We start from the raw sequence: 14,875 nt of genomic DNA, 5'->3' as shown, positions 1-14,875 counted from the left end.
TGTAGGTGAGTGTGTGGGTTTGTGCATGTATGTGAGTGTAGGTGAGTGTGTGTGCGTCAAAAGTGTGTGGGTGTGTGCATGTATGTGAGTGTAGGTGAGTGTGTGGGTGTGTGCATGTATGTGAGTGTAGGTGAGTGTGTGGGTTTGTGCATGTATGTGAGTGTAGGTGAGTGTGTGTGCGTCAAAAGTGTGTGGGTGTGTGCATGTATGTGAGTGTAGGTGAGTGTGTGGGTGTGTGCATGTATGTGAGTGTAGGTGAGTGTGTGGGTGTGTGCATGTATGTGAGTGTAGGTGAGTGTGTGTGCGTCAAAAGTGTGTGGGTGTGTGCATGTATGTGAGTGTAGGTGAGTGTGTGGGTGTGTGCATGTATGTGAGTGTAGGTGAGTGTGTGGGTGTGTGCATGTATGTGAGTGTAGGTGAGTGTGTGGGTGTGTGCATGTATGTGAGTGTAGGTGAGTGTGTGGGTTTGTGCATGTATGTGAGTGTAGGTGAGTGTGTGTGCGTCAAAAGTGTGTGGGTGTAGGTGAGTGTGTGGGTGTGTGCATGTATGTGAGTGTAGGTGAGTGTGTGGGTGTGTGCATGTATGTGAGTGTAGGTGAGTGTGTGGGTGTGTGCATGTATGTGAGTGTAGGTGAGTGTGTGGGTTTGTGCATGTATGTGAGTGTAGGTGAGTGTGTGTGCGTCAAAAGTGTGTGGGTGTAGGTGAGTGTGTGGGTGTGTGCATGTATGTGAGTGTAGGTGAGTGTGTGGGTGTGTGCATGTATGTGAGTGTAGGTGAGTGTGTGGGTGTGTGCATGTATGTGAGTGTAGGTGAGTGTGTGTGCGTCAAAAGTGTGTGGGTGTGTGCATGTATGTGAGTGTAGGTGAGTGTGTGGGTGTGTGCATGTATGTGAGTGTAGGTGAGTGTGTGGGTGTGTGCATGTATGTGAGTGTAGGTGAGTGTGTGTGCGTCAAAAGTGTGTGGGTGTGTGCATGTATGTGAGTGTAGGTGAGTGTGTGTGTGTGTGCATGTATGTGAGTGTAGGTGAGTGTGTGGGTGTGTCCATGTATGTGAGTGTAGGTGAGTGTGTGGGTGTGTGCATGTATGTGAGTGTAGGTGAGTGTGTGGGTGTGTGTGTGCATGTATGTGAGTGTAGGTGAGTGTGTGGGTGTGTGCATGTATGTGAGTGTAGGTGAGTGTGTGTGTGTGTGCATGTATGTGAGTGTAGGTGAGTGTGTGGGTGTGTGCATGTATGTGAGTGTAGGTGAGTGTGTGTGTGTGTGCATGTATGTGAGTGCAGGTGAGTGTGTGGGTGTGTGTGTGCATGTATGTGAGTGTAGGTGAGTGTGTGGGTGTGTGTGTGCATGTATGTGAGTGTAGGTGAGTGTGTGGGTGTGTGCATGTATGTGAGTGTAGGTGAGTGTGTGTGTGGGTGTGTGCATGTATGTGAGTGTAGGTGAGTGTGTGGGTGTGTCCATGTATGTGAGTGTAGGTGAGTGTGTGGGTGTGTGCATGTATGTGAGTGTAGGTGAGTGTGTGGGTGTGTGTGTGCATGTATGTGAGTGTAGGTGAGTGTGTGTGGGTGTGTTCATGTATGTGAGTGTAGGTGAGTGTGTGTGTGTGTGCATGTATGTGAGTGTAGGTGAGTGTGTGGGTGTGTGCATGTATGTGAGTGTAGGTGAGTGTGTGTGTGTGTGCATGTATGTGAGTGTAGGTGAGTGTGTGTGCGTCAAAAGTGTGTGGGTGTGTGCATGTATGTGAGTGTAGGTGAGTGTGTGTGCGTCAAAAGTGTGTGGGTGTGTGCATGTATGTGAGTGTAGGTGAGTGTGTGGGTGTGTGCATGTATGTGAGTGTAGGTGAGTGTGTGGGTTTGTGCATGTATGTGAGTGTAGGTGAGTGTGTGTGTGTGTGCATGTATGTGAGTGTAGGTGAGTGTGTGTGCGTCAAAAGTGTGTGGGTGTGTGCATGTATGTGAGTGTAGGTGAGTGTGTGGGTGTGTGCATGTATGTGAGTGTAGGTGAGTGTGTGGGTGTGTGCATGTATGTGAGTGTAGGTGAGTGTGTGGGTGTGTGCATGTATGTGAGTGTAGGTGAGTGTGTGGGTGTGTGCATGTATGTGAGTGTAGGTGAGTGTGTGTGCGTCAAAAGTGTGTGGGTGTGTGCATGTATGTGAGTGTAGGTGAGTGTGTGTGTGTGTGCATGTATGTGAGTGTAGGTGAGTGTGTGGGTGTGTGCATGTATGTGAGTGTAGGTGAGTGTGTGTGTGTGTGCATGTATGTGAGTGCAGGTGAGTGTGTGGGTGTGTGTGTGCATGTATGTGAGTGTAGGTGAGTGTGTGGGTGTGTGCATGTATGTGAGTGTAGGTGAGTGTGTGGGTGTGTGTGTGCATGTATGTGAGTGTAGGTGAGTGTGTGTGGGTGTGTTCATGTATGTGAGTGTAGGTGAGTGTGTGTGTGTGTGCATGTATGTGAGTGTAGGTGAGTGTGTGGGTGTGTGCATGTATGTGAGTGTAGGTGAGTGTGTGTGTGTGTGCATGTATGTGAGTGTAGGTGAGTGTGTGTGCGTCAAAAGTGTGTGGGTGTGTGCATGTATGTGAGTGTAGGTGAGTGTGTGTGCGTCAAAAGTGTGTGGGTGTGTGCATGTATGTGAGTGTAGGTGAGTGTGTGTGTGTGTGCATGTATGTGAGTGTAGGTGAGTGTGTGTGCGTCAAAAGTGTGTGGGTGTGTGCATGTATGTGAGTGTAGGTGAGTGTGTGTGTGTGTGCATGTATGTGAGTGTAGGTGAGTGTGTGTGCATGTATGTGAGTGTAGGTGAGTGTGTGGGTGTGTGCATGTATGTGAGTGTAGGTGAGTGTGTGTGCGTCAAAAGTGTGTGGGTGTGTGCATGTATGTGAGTGTAGGTGAGTGTGTGGGTGTGTGCATGTATGTGAGTGTAGGTGAGTGTGTGGGTGTGTGCATGTATGTGAGTGTAGGTGAGTGTGTGGGTGTGTGCATGTATGTGAGTGTAGGTGAGTGTGTGTGTGTGTGTGCATGTATGTGAGTGTAGGTGAGTGTGTGTGTGTGTCCATGTATGTGAGTGTAGGTGAGTGTGTGGGTGTGTGCATGTATGTGAGTGTAGGTGAGTGTGTGTGTGTGTCCATGTATGTGAGTGTAGGTGAGTGTGTGGGTGTGTGCATGTATGTGAGTGTAGGTGAGTGTGTGGGTGTGTGCATGTATGTGAGTGTAGGTGAGTGTGTGTGTGTGTCCATGTATGTGAGTGTAGGTGAGTGTGTGTGTGTGTCCATGTATGTGAGTGTAGGTGAGTGTGTGGGTGTGTGCATGTATGTGAGTGTAGGTGAGTGTGTGTGTGTGTGCATGTATGTGAGTGTAGGTGAGTGTGTGGGTGTGTGCATGTATGTGAGTGTAGGTGAGTGTGTGTGTGTGTCCATGTATGTGAGTGTAGGTGAGTGTGTGGGTGTGTGCATGTATGTGAGTGTAGGTGAGTGTGTGGGTGTGTGCATGTATGTGAGTGTAGGTGAGTGTGTGGGTGTGTGTGTGCATGTACGTGAGTGTAGGTGAGTGTGTGTGTGTGTCCATGTATGTGAGTGTAGGTGAGTGTGTGGGTGTGTGCATGTATGTGAGTGTAGGTGAGTGTGTGGGTGTGTGCATGTATGTGAGTGTAGGTGAGTGTGTGGGTGTGTGCATGTATGTGAGTGTAGGTGAGTGTGTGGGTGTGTGCATGTATGTGAGTGTAGGTGAGTGTGTGGGTGTGTGCATGTATGTGAGTGTAGGTGAGTGTGTGGGTGTGTGTGTGCATGTACGTGAGTGTAGGTGAGTGTGTGTGTGTGTCCATGTATGTGAGTGTAGGTGAGTGTGTGTGTGTGTGCATGTGTGAGTCAAGAGCATAAGACAGTCGTGGAGTTCATCTTCAGTCCATCACTGTCAACAGAAACTCTTCTTTCAACATGATAGGACACACCAGTGTTGACGTGGGGAAAGGTGTGTGTGCGTGTGTGCGTGCGTGCGTGCGTGTGTGTGTATGTGTGTGTGTGTGTGTGTGTGTGTGTGTGCCCGTGTGTATGTGTACATGATTGTAAATCCTCTCTGAGAGTGAAATGTATCGCAGCTCAGGTCACGCCTCAGTCTGTCAGTGAGTGAAGGAATTTCTTCTTCACAGCAAATGAAAAACATCTGCCTCAAGTCGAGCGATTTCCTTCCCTTCATCGAAGCAAAAGCATAAAACATATTTGAATTGTTGTTTTTACCAGACGGTCATTCATTAAGAGACGATTTTATGAGCCGTTTGGTGACGCAACAGTGGAAGTTGTTTATGTGTTTATTATCACTGAAAGTTAGTTGACGTTCAATTTTGAAGTCGCTAACTGACGTTGACCGATGATCCGTCATGTTTTTTTTCAACACTTTCAGTTTAAGTCATTTAAATAAATCAATACGTCTCTGCTCGAGTGACAAATGTCTGCGTTTCAAACCTGATATACCTGTTGACACAGAGCGTGACCTAATTCCTTGACAGCTGCCAGACATGAGACAGTCATTGTGCGAGTCTACGGCGGACATTTTGTCAAGGATTGTTGCTCCAATTTTTTCTAATAAAAGTTTCTAATTAAATCTTTTTTAAATTTAATGCATTATCCTGATTTCCTTTAGAGATTTTATTCTCAATTCCATTTGAGTATTAAAATAAATATAGTTCATTATCCTGAAAATATAAAGCTGATTGAATCATGGGTATAGTTAGTTTAATGAATAGTTATCATAACATATATTCATATTAATATCATTTTAAATCCTTTATTCAGAATATATTATCAGGAAAATTCAAAGAATTATGAAAAAACAATAAAAATCCACCTTTTTCAAAATGATTAATTATTTATAACACATTTATTGTTTTGTCATCACAAAAAAAACACCTAAAAGCACAGAGCAATAAAAACTTATATTAATTTAAAAATTCAATTTTGGTTATTTTTAAATTAACTTATATTAAGATTTAACTTTCTTATTAAGCACCATTTGTTGACCACTGATGTATTCAAACAGTTTAAGGAGAAAAAAAAAAGTAAAAAACGAGAACAAATAGAAAAGCTGGAATAATTCATTTATTTTTTTCTGTTTGATTTTACTTTGACAAAAACATTCTCATCAACTCAAGCAAATGATCCTCAACGCCGCGAGCAACACAGGAAAACTTAAAGTGATACAATATTTCAGTGCAAACACAACAAAGCCATTTTTTTTAATTAACTTGTCCGACGATAATCGTGCTCTTGAACGCATTAATCAAAGCTGCATTATATTAAAAAATAAAAACAGAGCATGTTTAAACATAACATTAAAAAAAAACATTCTCAGGAGTGAAGGAGTCAGCAGTTGTTGTTTTTTTTTTTCTTTTTACAAAAAGCCTTTTTGACAGCAGAAATTGAATGTCAGCAGGTTGTCGGTGCGTTTCCCTTTATGTACATTTTATATTCACAATTGTTTTTATTTTTTTGTGTGTAAAGTGGAGTGCAAGCCAGAACACATTTAGTTGAAGGTTAGCAGGAGTAAAAAACATTTTTAAATGATTTTAATAAATAGAAGATTTTCCTAAAAAAGAATTTGACCAAAACTATACATTGTGAGCTAATTAATTTAATTTTGTTTTGTTATTTTAAAATGTAGACATACAACCACAAACAGACATTTTAGTAAAACCTCAAACTAATGGTATTTACGGGCCCTTCTGTGATGTTTTTTTTTTTTTAAAAAACAACATTTTTAGCCAAATTAGCTAGTCAGTCTAGGGGTCAGTTAAGGAAGAGAAGCCGTCTTGCAGGACAGGCTGATGAGCTTTTGTGGAATAGTTAACTTGATAGACTACCACCAGCAGGAGAGAGTAAAGCAGAAGATGGTTAGCTTTGGATCAGGTAGACCTTTTTGAGTTAATGTCAGGCTCACACATCCAACATACATCAAGTCAAACTGGTCTGATGACACCAGTCTTCCCTTTCCCTGAAGCTATTGTATCTTCAGCAACTTTATGTCTCTTGGCTTCAACACTTTCCATGAACTCTGCACAAGGTAAGGTAAGGTAACTTAAGGTAAGGTTTCTTTCTCTTTGCCAAATTTATGCTCTGGAACTGGAATCAACTCTCTCCGTGACCAACGTTTTCTTCTGCGTGACGACTCTCTGGCTCCCCTGCCCTCTGGCCGACGGTGCAAAGTCCTCAAGTGAACCGAATGAATTGCCGGAAACCGTTGTACCCTGCAACGTGTGACCTCTCAACTCAAAGCCCTGATCCACAGGCACCGTTCTTCTACCTGAAGAGGCGTTGTCCACCACTAGTACCTGCCTGGTCGTAGTTCCTCGAGAACGGCCTTGTGTTCCCTGAACGACTGTGCCGCCCACTCCCACCTGTCTATCTACCAGTACAACACCCTGAGACCCTTGAGCAACTACACCCCCCCTTCCAGCCTGTCTATCTACCAGTACAACACCCTGAGACCCTTGAGCAACTACACCACCCGTTCCAACCTGCCTATCGACGAGAACGACCCCCTGAGAGCCTTGAATGCCACCCATTTGGACCAGACCTTGAGGTACACCAACAGAAGCTACTTGACCCATTGCCTGATTACCTGCTACTAACATCATTTGGGGATTGGACTCGACGACATACATGGGTGTAGCTGCGTAGTACATGGCGGGCTGCTGAATCAGCATCGTTTGACTTGGAATCACAACATTGTCCTGCACTTGAACCTTCGACAGAGTAGAGGTGGACACTCCGGAGGTGTTGACAGTGTTGATGTTCACTCGGTCCCGATCAGTGTGCCTTTCCGTATGTGTGTGCACGTGGGTCTGGCTGGACGGCAGCTTCACAGGGGCCACCGGGCGAGGTGGAGGAACTGAGACACTTGTTTTGACGGACTCGGTGACGATGCTGGACCCTTGGCAGATTTGGGCCAGCATTTTGAATTTGGGCCCAAGGTCGTTTAGGAAGTCGAGGTCGTCGTCTTGTCCCAGGAGGCTGCAGCAACCGACAGAGCCAGCAAGGGACCCCTCGCCCTCATAGTTGAAGATCTCAAGGTTGTCCTTCTCCTGGTACTGCTGACTTGCATGCTCAGATTTCTGAAAAAAAAAGCATTTTCAAAAGTCAGTCTTCACAAAGTAGTTTTGCGTATTTGGAGCTCTTGCGGCTATTTCTGTGTATCCAAACATATTATTGATTGACCCTTTCTCAATGAACCCTGGCAACTAACCAAATCGACAATCTCATTTCAAATTGCCATTATTCCTGCAGTTATACCATCAAAAAAATAAAAAACCCTCTTAAAGCAAAACATTTTGCTTCAAAAGATGGTCAATACAGCAGCATGTAGAGAAGCAGCAAAGAAACTACATGTTGAAAGTCAAAAGTTTAAACACATAAAGGTCGCCTAAAAATAGTCGTAGTCACAAAAGGGTTGTTTGTTGAATCTTGTTGATGCTGCAAAAAAGAAGTTACTTACACTAAAATAATAGCTTCCCAGGAATTCGCTCGATAACGCCATCCCATCAAAGGCTCCGCCTCTGTATCCAGAGCCTTTTTGCCAGCTTGTCATCCCGCCATCAGCGTAATCCAGATTCTCAGCGTACTGGTATTTGTTATACTGGTTGGTTATGGTCCCCCCTTCCATGGTGTAACGGCCATCAAAATTTCCTGCTCCCAAGTAGGTTTCATCGAACCTGCCCCCGGCTTGAAGGTTTTCGACGTTCCTGGTGGTGACTTCACCATCGCCTGGAATGTTCAGCAGTGGCACTTCCTGTGATGAATAATGGAAAGTTTCACGTGTTGTGTTGCATGTCAGTTTCTGGCTTTTCTTTATCTTAGCATGTTGTTGAATTTACCTCATGACTAGCATGTCTAAATGTTGACAACAATCTTAATCTTAATCTTTAATACAAATATTGTTGAAATTTAAACGTTGACAATGAAGTCTAATTTGTCCTTAAACGACATACAACAATCAACTAGCATTCATCCGCTAATGCTAACGGTAGTGTTTTAATTGACGGACCTTGTCTTCCCCTTGTCCTTCCGTGTGGTAAGACATCAGCTGCTGCTTTGTGTCAAACGGAATTGCCTTGAAGTCTCCAGAACCGCCTCCACACAGGCAGAACATCAGCAAGCAGGGCAACACTGGAAAAAGAACAACATCGTAAGAGGGGGGCTGTTTTGCGTCCTACCGTGGCTAGCACTAATGTATCTACGCACAAAGCAGGAGCAGGAGTCCCAGGAGCATCAGCAGAATACCGGGGGCACCGAACTCAGTCGTCTTTTTGTTGCGGGACAAACAGGTTTTGGTAGTGTCGTGACAAGTGCAGACGACCACGTCCAGCACCTGGAGGTCAGTGCAAAACTTCCCCTGCTGGTCTTTCACCATCAGCTTTACCTTGTAAATGCCTGGCCAGAGACCTTCCTGGTCTCTCAAAATAGCCGTTGTTTCTGGGCAGAGGTGGGAAAAATAAACTGGGTTAGGTCTTCATACTTAATTTGGCACATCTGGTTTAGAACTCTCTGTAATACCTTCAATAATCTGAACAATAATTGCTACTAGCTTGTGTCCTATGTTATCATCATTTTGACTTACCATTATAATGCTCCACTGACCACTTTCCAGTCGTGTCCTCCGGGACAACCTGGAAGTCAAACGGCACAGAATTGGGGAACTCGTCCTTGTCCACCGCAGTGACAAACAACGCATTTTCCTCAAAGCACATGGTTTGGGTTGTCGCGGTCAACTCTGGGCAGTGGTCGTTGAAGTCCTCCACCTGGATAGCGACGGTCCCAGTGGCTGTCTTGGATGGGGAATCTACCGGGATCAATCACAGCTGAATGGGCAGTTCTAGGAAAGGTACAAAAAGATCATACCTGTCGTGATGCAAATGATTTCAGCATAGTAGGTTCCGTTCCTTAGGTACTTAGATTCCCGGTCTGGCATTTTGTTCAGTTTTATTTCAGCTGTATTTCTGTCCACGATTAGCCAGTTGTCCTCGTCCCGATATTTAGCGTAGCTGAAGATCAAAGACCTCATTAGGGATCACCTGAATAATTGTTAGATCAGTTAAAAAAGAGAATCTTACTAGACGTTGGTGGCCGTCTTCAGAGTGTCACTGTCGATGGCGGTGTACGTTGTAATGACTTTGTTGATGGAGACGGACGACGAGTCTTCGGAGATGGTCACCACTTTGACGCTGGGTTGGAAACGAGGCCCCTCTTTCTGGTTGACCACGTTGATTTTCACCGGGTAGATTTTCGAGGTGGACCCAGCGATGGTTTGACTGTACGCTGCTTTGTTGGAAACCGCCACCCCGAGGTTGAGCACTTTAACCGCCTCGTAATCCAGTTCCTGTGGAGACATTGTTACGCGTCTTTCTTCTTCCACGTTTAGGTGGACGTCGTTTTTACCTTATTGATCATGATGATCCCCTCGTTGGTCTGTTTGTCGGTGGTGATCGTGAAGTACCCGCCCTCGTTCCCGGATACGATCTCATAGGCGGCCAGCCAGTTGTCGGTGTGAATCAAATCCATGTCGATCGCTTGGATCCTCATCACCTCCGTGTTCACCGTGTTCTCTTCAATCTTTCCTTCATACTGGAAAAAAAAAGACCTATTACAACTCAAATATTCTCCAGTGATGATTATCTTTTCGTACCGATTCTTTCTCCAGATAGGGAATGTTGTCATTGATGTCCAGGATTTTGATCAACACTTCCCCACTTCCTGAATTCCCTCCAGCTTGTCCCCTCATATCCGACGCTTGGACCATCACCTTGTACGTGTCTTGATTCTGGAGAAGGACGATCAGGATTAAATCAATCATGGAAAAAGGAACATTTAATTAAACTGTCACAGGGAGACTGTTGTTGTAGTTCAACCTGGCATAACCTAAACAGTGGAATGCTTCACACCTTAATCCAGAGCACTTCAAAGCTCAGCCTCGGGCCTTTTTTTGGTTACATTATAAATTATATTTGAATACTCGTGTTGATCGCTTTTTCTTTCTTCAATTATAGGTACGATTTTACCTTTTTCGATCTGCTTTTCATTTCCTTTCATTCTTTCTACATATACATTGTGTATATTTATATTACTATTCATATTTTTATAAATATATGTATTGCCCTCTTTAAGGTCAACTACTTATAGTTGGAAGTTCCAGAGCTGCTGCTGATCCAGGGATCCACCTCCAGAGCTGCTGCTGATCCAGGATCTTCACCACGTCATCAGATCCCGAGTTCTCTCCAGCACCCCCATGGACTCTCCTACACTCTCCTCTTTTCTCTCACTATATCCTCCCTAACTCCTCTCCTTATCCATCTGTCTACCCCCCCATCCTTCCTCCCAGCCGGTCAAAGCGGCAGGCCGTCAACAATGAGTCTGGTTCCGCTCGAGGTTTCTGCCTTCTAAAAGTTTTTCCTCGCCATTGCTCACTGTACAGCTCACTGTACAGTGTTTTGTTTCTTGCTCTTTGTTGAATTGCTGGGATCTATTTTTCCTTAATCAACTGTAGTCTTATTTCAACTGTATAGTGTCTTGAGATAACTTTGTTATGATAAGACACTTTAAATAAAATTGAATTGAATTGAATTGAATTGAAGTCAGAAATAAGTAGTAGATTTAAAATAATACCTCTTTGTGAAAGTTATTTTCATATCATATCAGTTAGTTAATTAGAAATTTTAGCAACAAGCTAAAAATGTAAAACAATACTTAAATAAACTCGAACACTTAACCATGGTCTTACCTTGGGGTTCAAGGTGACCTTGACCCTTAAAATAAATAGAATAAAACAAATAAGATACTTTTCCTGTAATACAGAATGTGTTTTCTATTATACTATAGTTGTTTGATTTCTTAATGTTTTAATGAATGAATGTATTTATATCTCAAATCATTATGTTTTGATTTGAATTAATTCAATTAATTCATAGAATCAAAGATTTTAAATTAACTGTTTTATTAAATTTAGTTTGATTTTGTTTCTATTATTCTTGGCACATATTTCTTATATATTATAAAAAGGAATATAAAATACAAAATATAAAATATTTGTACACCTTTATTTTCTGATTTATTTAAATAAATGCCTTTTTTATTTTAGTTAGTACTCGAGTAGTTAAACCCCGACTGACCTCTCGATCCAGCGTGCTCTGCCGGACCATGATCTGACCGGTCTGACCGTTGATGGTGAAGAACTCGGCTCCACTGCCCACGATACTGTACTCCAGCATGGAGTTCATGGTGTTTTCCTTATCGGCGTCAGTCCCGATCACCGTCATGACGTACGTGCCTGGAAATCACAACAGTTTTCAAGACCCGCTGCCACGATATGCCACGAAAAAAACCAAGAGCCGCCTTACCTGCCTGGCTGGACTCCTTGACGGATCCCACTTGATTTACTGTGATCACCGGAGCATTGTCGTTGTCGTCCAGGACCGTGATCTTCAGGTCGATGTCCTTCTCCGCTTCCTGTCCGTTCACATACGTCGCCTTCCCTATTAGCTGCGAAAAACATTTCACATTCAGATCTCAATCCGTGGAACCAGATTATTTGCTTTTGTGGGGAATTTACATGATAGAATTCGATTTCTTCTCTGTCCAGTTTCGTGGAGTAGATCTTCACGAAGCCTGTTTTAGAGTCGACCCCGAACACTCCGATGGGAGGCTGGTCGACCCCGGGGCCGGAGAGTGAGTAGACAATCCTGTCGGCGTTCTCTTTATCGGAGCGAATCTGAGGGTGAAACGAAAAGAAAAATATTCTTGTAGTTGATGTACTTTCTTTATTTACATTTATCTGTAATACTTAAAAAAAAAAATAAAGCAATAAAAACCGACGAAAAAAAGTCCATTTCCTGCAACATAACTAGCAAGGCACTTTGTCAGTACAGGAATGCTAAAGTGCTAATGCTAATTATACATTATTATTTTTTATTTTTTTTAAACTTTTTGCAAAACTGTTTACTTACACAACACCCATCCACACTAGATTACCTTTATGTCTATTCTTAGCTTGCTAGCATGCTAACTTTACTTTCCCGCTAAAAAAAAAACAACTTAGAAAATACCATATTCCCACTCATACCTCGTCAGAACAGAAATGTTAAAGTGCTAATTCTAACCATACTGCTAAATGACATTTTCCTACATTTCTTTTTTCTGTTTTTTTTTGTTGACTTCTTGTTTAGTGGCAAAGAAAGGGGTTAGCTTACATAACATCCATCCACACTAAATCACGTTCATAGCTAACGCTAAAGGGCTAATGCTAATAATACTGCCATACGTTCTATTATTTTTATTTTGTTTACTTCTTGTTTTGCGGGAAAAAAAAAACTGGTAGCTTGCATAATATCCTCACACACTAGATTGTTTTGCCTGCTAGCAAGCTAACTATAGAGAGACCACGATCTGAAACTTGTGGCTTGCATCTTCCAGATGTTATGAGTGGAGTTGGGTCAAGGGACTCCATTTTTGTTTAAGGTCAGATGTTTAAGGAATGAAGATTAGTTCATTAAATGTTATCATTTGATTATATAGTTAATATGGAACAGATCTCTTAAGTGAAAAGAGAAAGAATTAGACAAAAAATGTGAAAATTCACAGTTAAACTACACAAAAATCATCAAAACAGCAGAATATAAATCACATTTTTAAAAGAAAGAAACTACTGAACAACCTCATGTGGCCCCGGGACCATTTAAGTTTGAGAACACTTGTTTGGATAAATCATTAAATAAAAAAACTAACTTATTACATTTAGAATATATTGAGAAAAAGTTAAAATTGTCAGAAACTTTTTTATATAGCCAAAATACAGCCAAAGGGCGACAGCTGGTCTATTTTCAACTCTCTGTAAAGCACAATTTCCACTCATTAATTTTTATTTATTACTTTTGAAAGCATTTCTAAATCAATACACTTAGGAACCAAACAGGTTTATCCAAGTTGTAGCTTGTTCATCTCAATTCTAGGTCACATAAATCTTATTAAACAACGTTGACGTAACTGATGTCACAACCGCTGAATAAATTACTTCCCACAATGTCATTAAAATGTAATAACTTCATTTTTTTATTAGATAGATTTATTACTATTTTTAATTAGATCGATTTATTATTAATTACAAAGATTTATTAGTTTTTTTCAAGTGAAATACCTTTTGTTCTGATATACAAGCCTTATGAAAACAAGCATTTTTGAGTGTTTGTTCGACTTAATCCTCGGAGTTCAAGTTTGTAAATCTTCCCATTCAACCGCAAGCAAAGTGAATCACTGGAATAGAAAGTCATAGCCTCGAGTATTGACAAGCAATTATAGGATTAAAACGGAAGGAAAGCAAAAAAAAGGTGGAATGATACTAGTAATTGGAAGGTCGGAGGTAAACATTACCCTGGCGATACTTTCCAAGCCGGTGTAGTCATGGTTCTCCTTCAGTTTGCGAGGAGCCGCGATCCATTCCCTCCTCCGTCTCTGCAGCACCTCCTCGCCTCCTCGAGCCTCCACTGGGCCGAGCTGAGGAGACATATTGAATCATCTTATTCCATTGTTTTTCAACCAAAAATGACAACAAATGTTGAATTTACTGTTTAAAATGGGGGAACAAAGTGTCATTATAATTGTAGAATAGCTTTTAAATACTATCGTCCTCTTCTGTGTGCTGTCTTGGTTTTTTTCTTTTTTCTCTATTCCTTCTATACTACTGGAAAACAGAAATTTCCCTGAGCATGTCATCTCAAAGGGATCAATAAAGTGCAGTCTAAGTCTAAGTCTAAGTCTAGCTTTTAAAGTTGTTTTTATGAATTAATAAAAGCTTTTTTGTTTTTTAATCATTTTTTTGGTGGAAAAAAAATCAATTTTTAATCATAAAATGTAAGTTTAATCTTTCCATTATAATGTAAATAAGTTTATTTTTTTTATTATGCTTTATATGTAACATTTACAGTTTTAATTTTAGTTTACAAATCTTGAAGAGCTGTAGAGGAGGAAAAGAAAAACATGATGTTGCGTTCAGGGTCTTTCACCATTAAAAGAAGAAACAAGTAAAAGTACTTTATTTCCTATTTAAACACAACTTTATAAAAACAACACTTCTTTTCACAGACTGTCTATAAAGAACCCACTCGACTGGGACAACTTGACGAGAGCCACACCTGCGTTCAACCCGTTACATTGCAGACACGTATGGTGCGTTTACTTACCGTCAAGTGAATCGCCAGCAGCGCCCAAAAGGCGCATTTCGGAATCATAGCCACCATAGAGATTAAATATTTGTTAAATCCTTATGTCGGATCGCGATCCCTCGAAGTGGATTTGACGTCTTATTCGTCTCCAGTCCAGTGTCGAACAAACTTTGACCCCTTCTTTTCACCAGGGGAGGGGCCGCTCCTGAAGGGGGCGTGGCCTCCAGGATCCTCCGCTGATAACGAGAGTTGTTCCCTGGAGTTGACATACCTGTGATAGTTCTGTCAAGTCTTTTGTCCACACCTGAGGAGTCGAGACTTTTGTTTCGTCACTTCCCTGGAACTGGTGAAACACACTGGACAAGTTTCATGACGTATGACAGAGAGTAAAGGCTGATGATAATAAGATGGTAATATGATGGATATAAAAAGTGGACAAAAACTAGTCAGAAGACCTGGAGATAAACAAATATGATACAAACATCTGTATATACATCAAAAACAATCGTCAAAAATGTGTTTTGAAATGTTTTACTTACTTAATTTCTATTAAGACATAATTACAAAGTAATAATATCAGTAACACAAACTTATTTAGATTATAAATATTAAAGGTTTTTTAAAAGGTATTCTTAGATAGTAGATTTAAGTTATACATCAATTTTTAAAAATCAATACAACAATATTAATA

At 41.8% G+C, this 14,875-nt stretch overlaps 1 protein-coding gene across 1 annotated transcript; it reads right to left on the bottom strand.

The window, feature by feature from the left end:
- Positions 1–5,062: 5,062 nt before the first annotated feature.
- LOC148063831 (desmoglein-2-like protein) lies at positions 5,063–14,377 on the bottom strand. The gene is made up of 14 exons (XM_087810982.1): positions 14,203–14,377; positions 13,394–13,516; positions 11,580–11,738; positions 11,368–11,509; positions 11,140–11,297; positions 9,660–9,794; positions 9,413–9,598; positions 9,088–9,353; positions 8,876–9,018; positions 8,595–8,816; positions 8,219–8,449; positions 8,022–8,143; positions 7,473–7,766; positions 5,063–7,092 (listed from the first exon to the last, which is right to left on the bottom strand). Exons 1-14 carry the CDS (start codon positions 14,257–14,259, stop codon positions 6,088–6,090), a joined length of 3,243 nt encoding a protein of 1,080 aa, XP_087667108.1. The 5' UTR covers positions 14,260–14,377; the 3' UTR covers positions 5,063–6,087.
- Between the last annotated feature and the right edge of the window lie 498 nt (positions 14,378–14,875).

This window comes from Callionymus lyra, chromosome 16, assembly GCF_982586985.1.
Source record: "Callionymus lyra chromosome 16, fCalLyr1.hap1.1, whole genome shotgun sequence".
In the NCBI taxonomy this organism is placed as follows: Eukaryota; Metazoa; Chordata; class Actinopteri; order Syngnathiformes; family Callionymidae; genus Callionymus; species Callionymus lyra.
The sequence above is the reverse complement of the archived record's forward strand: the minus strand, read 5'-3'. Positions and strand labels throughout refer to the sequence as shown.

Bases quoted from the DNA above. Each gene is read 5' to 3' on its own strand.
- LOC148063831 (XM_087810982.1), bottom strand. From the start codon at position 14,259: ATGGTGGCTATGATTCCGAAATGCGCCTTTTGGGCGCTGCTGGCGATT. The intron at 11,739-13,393 runs GTAATGTTTACC...TTTCACCCTCAG, and splicing joins GCTTGGAAAGTATCGCCAGG to ATTCGCTCCGATAAAGAGAA. The intron at 9,599-9,659 runs GTACGAAAAGAT...TTTTTTTTCCAG, and splicing joins CCTATCTGGAGAAAGAATCG to TATGAAGGAAAGATTGAAGA.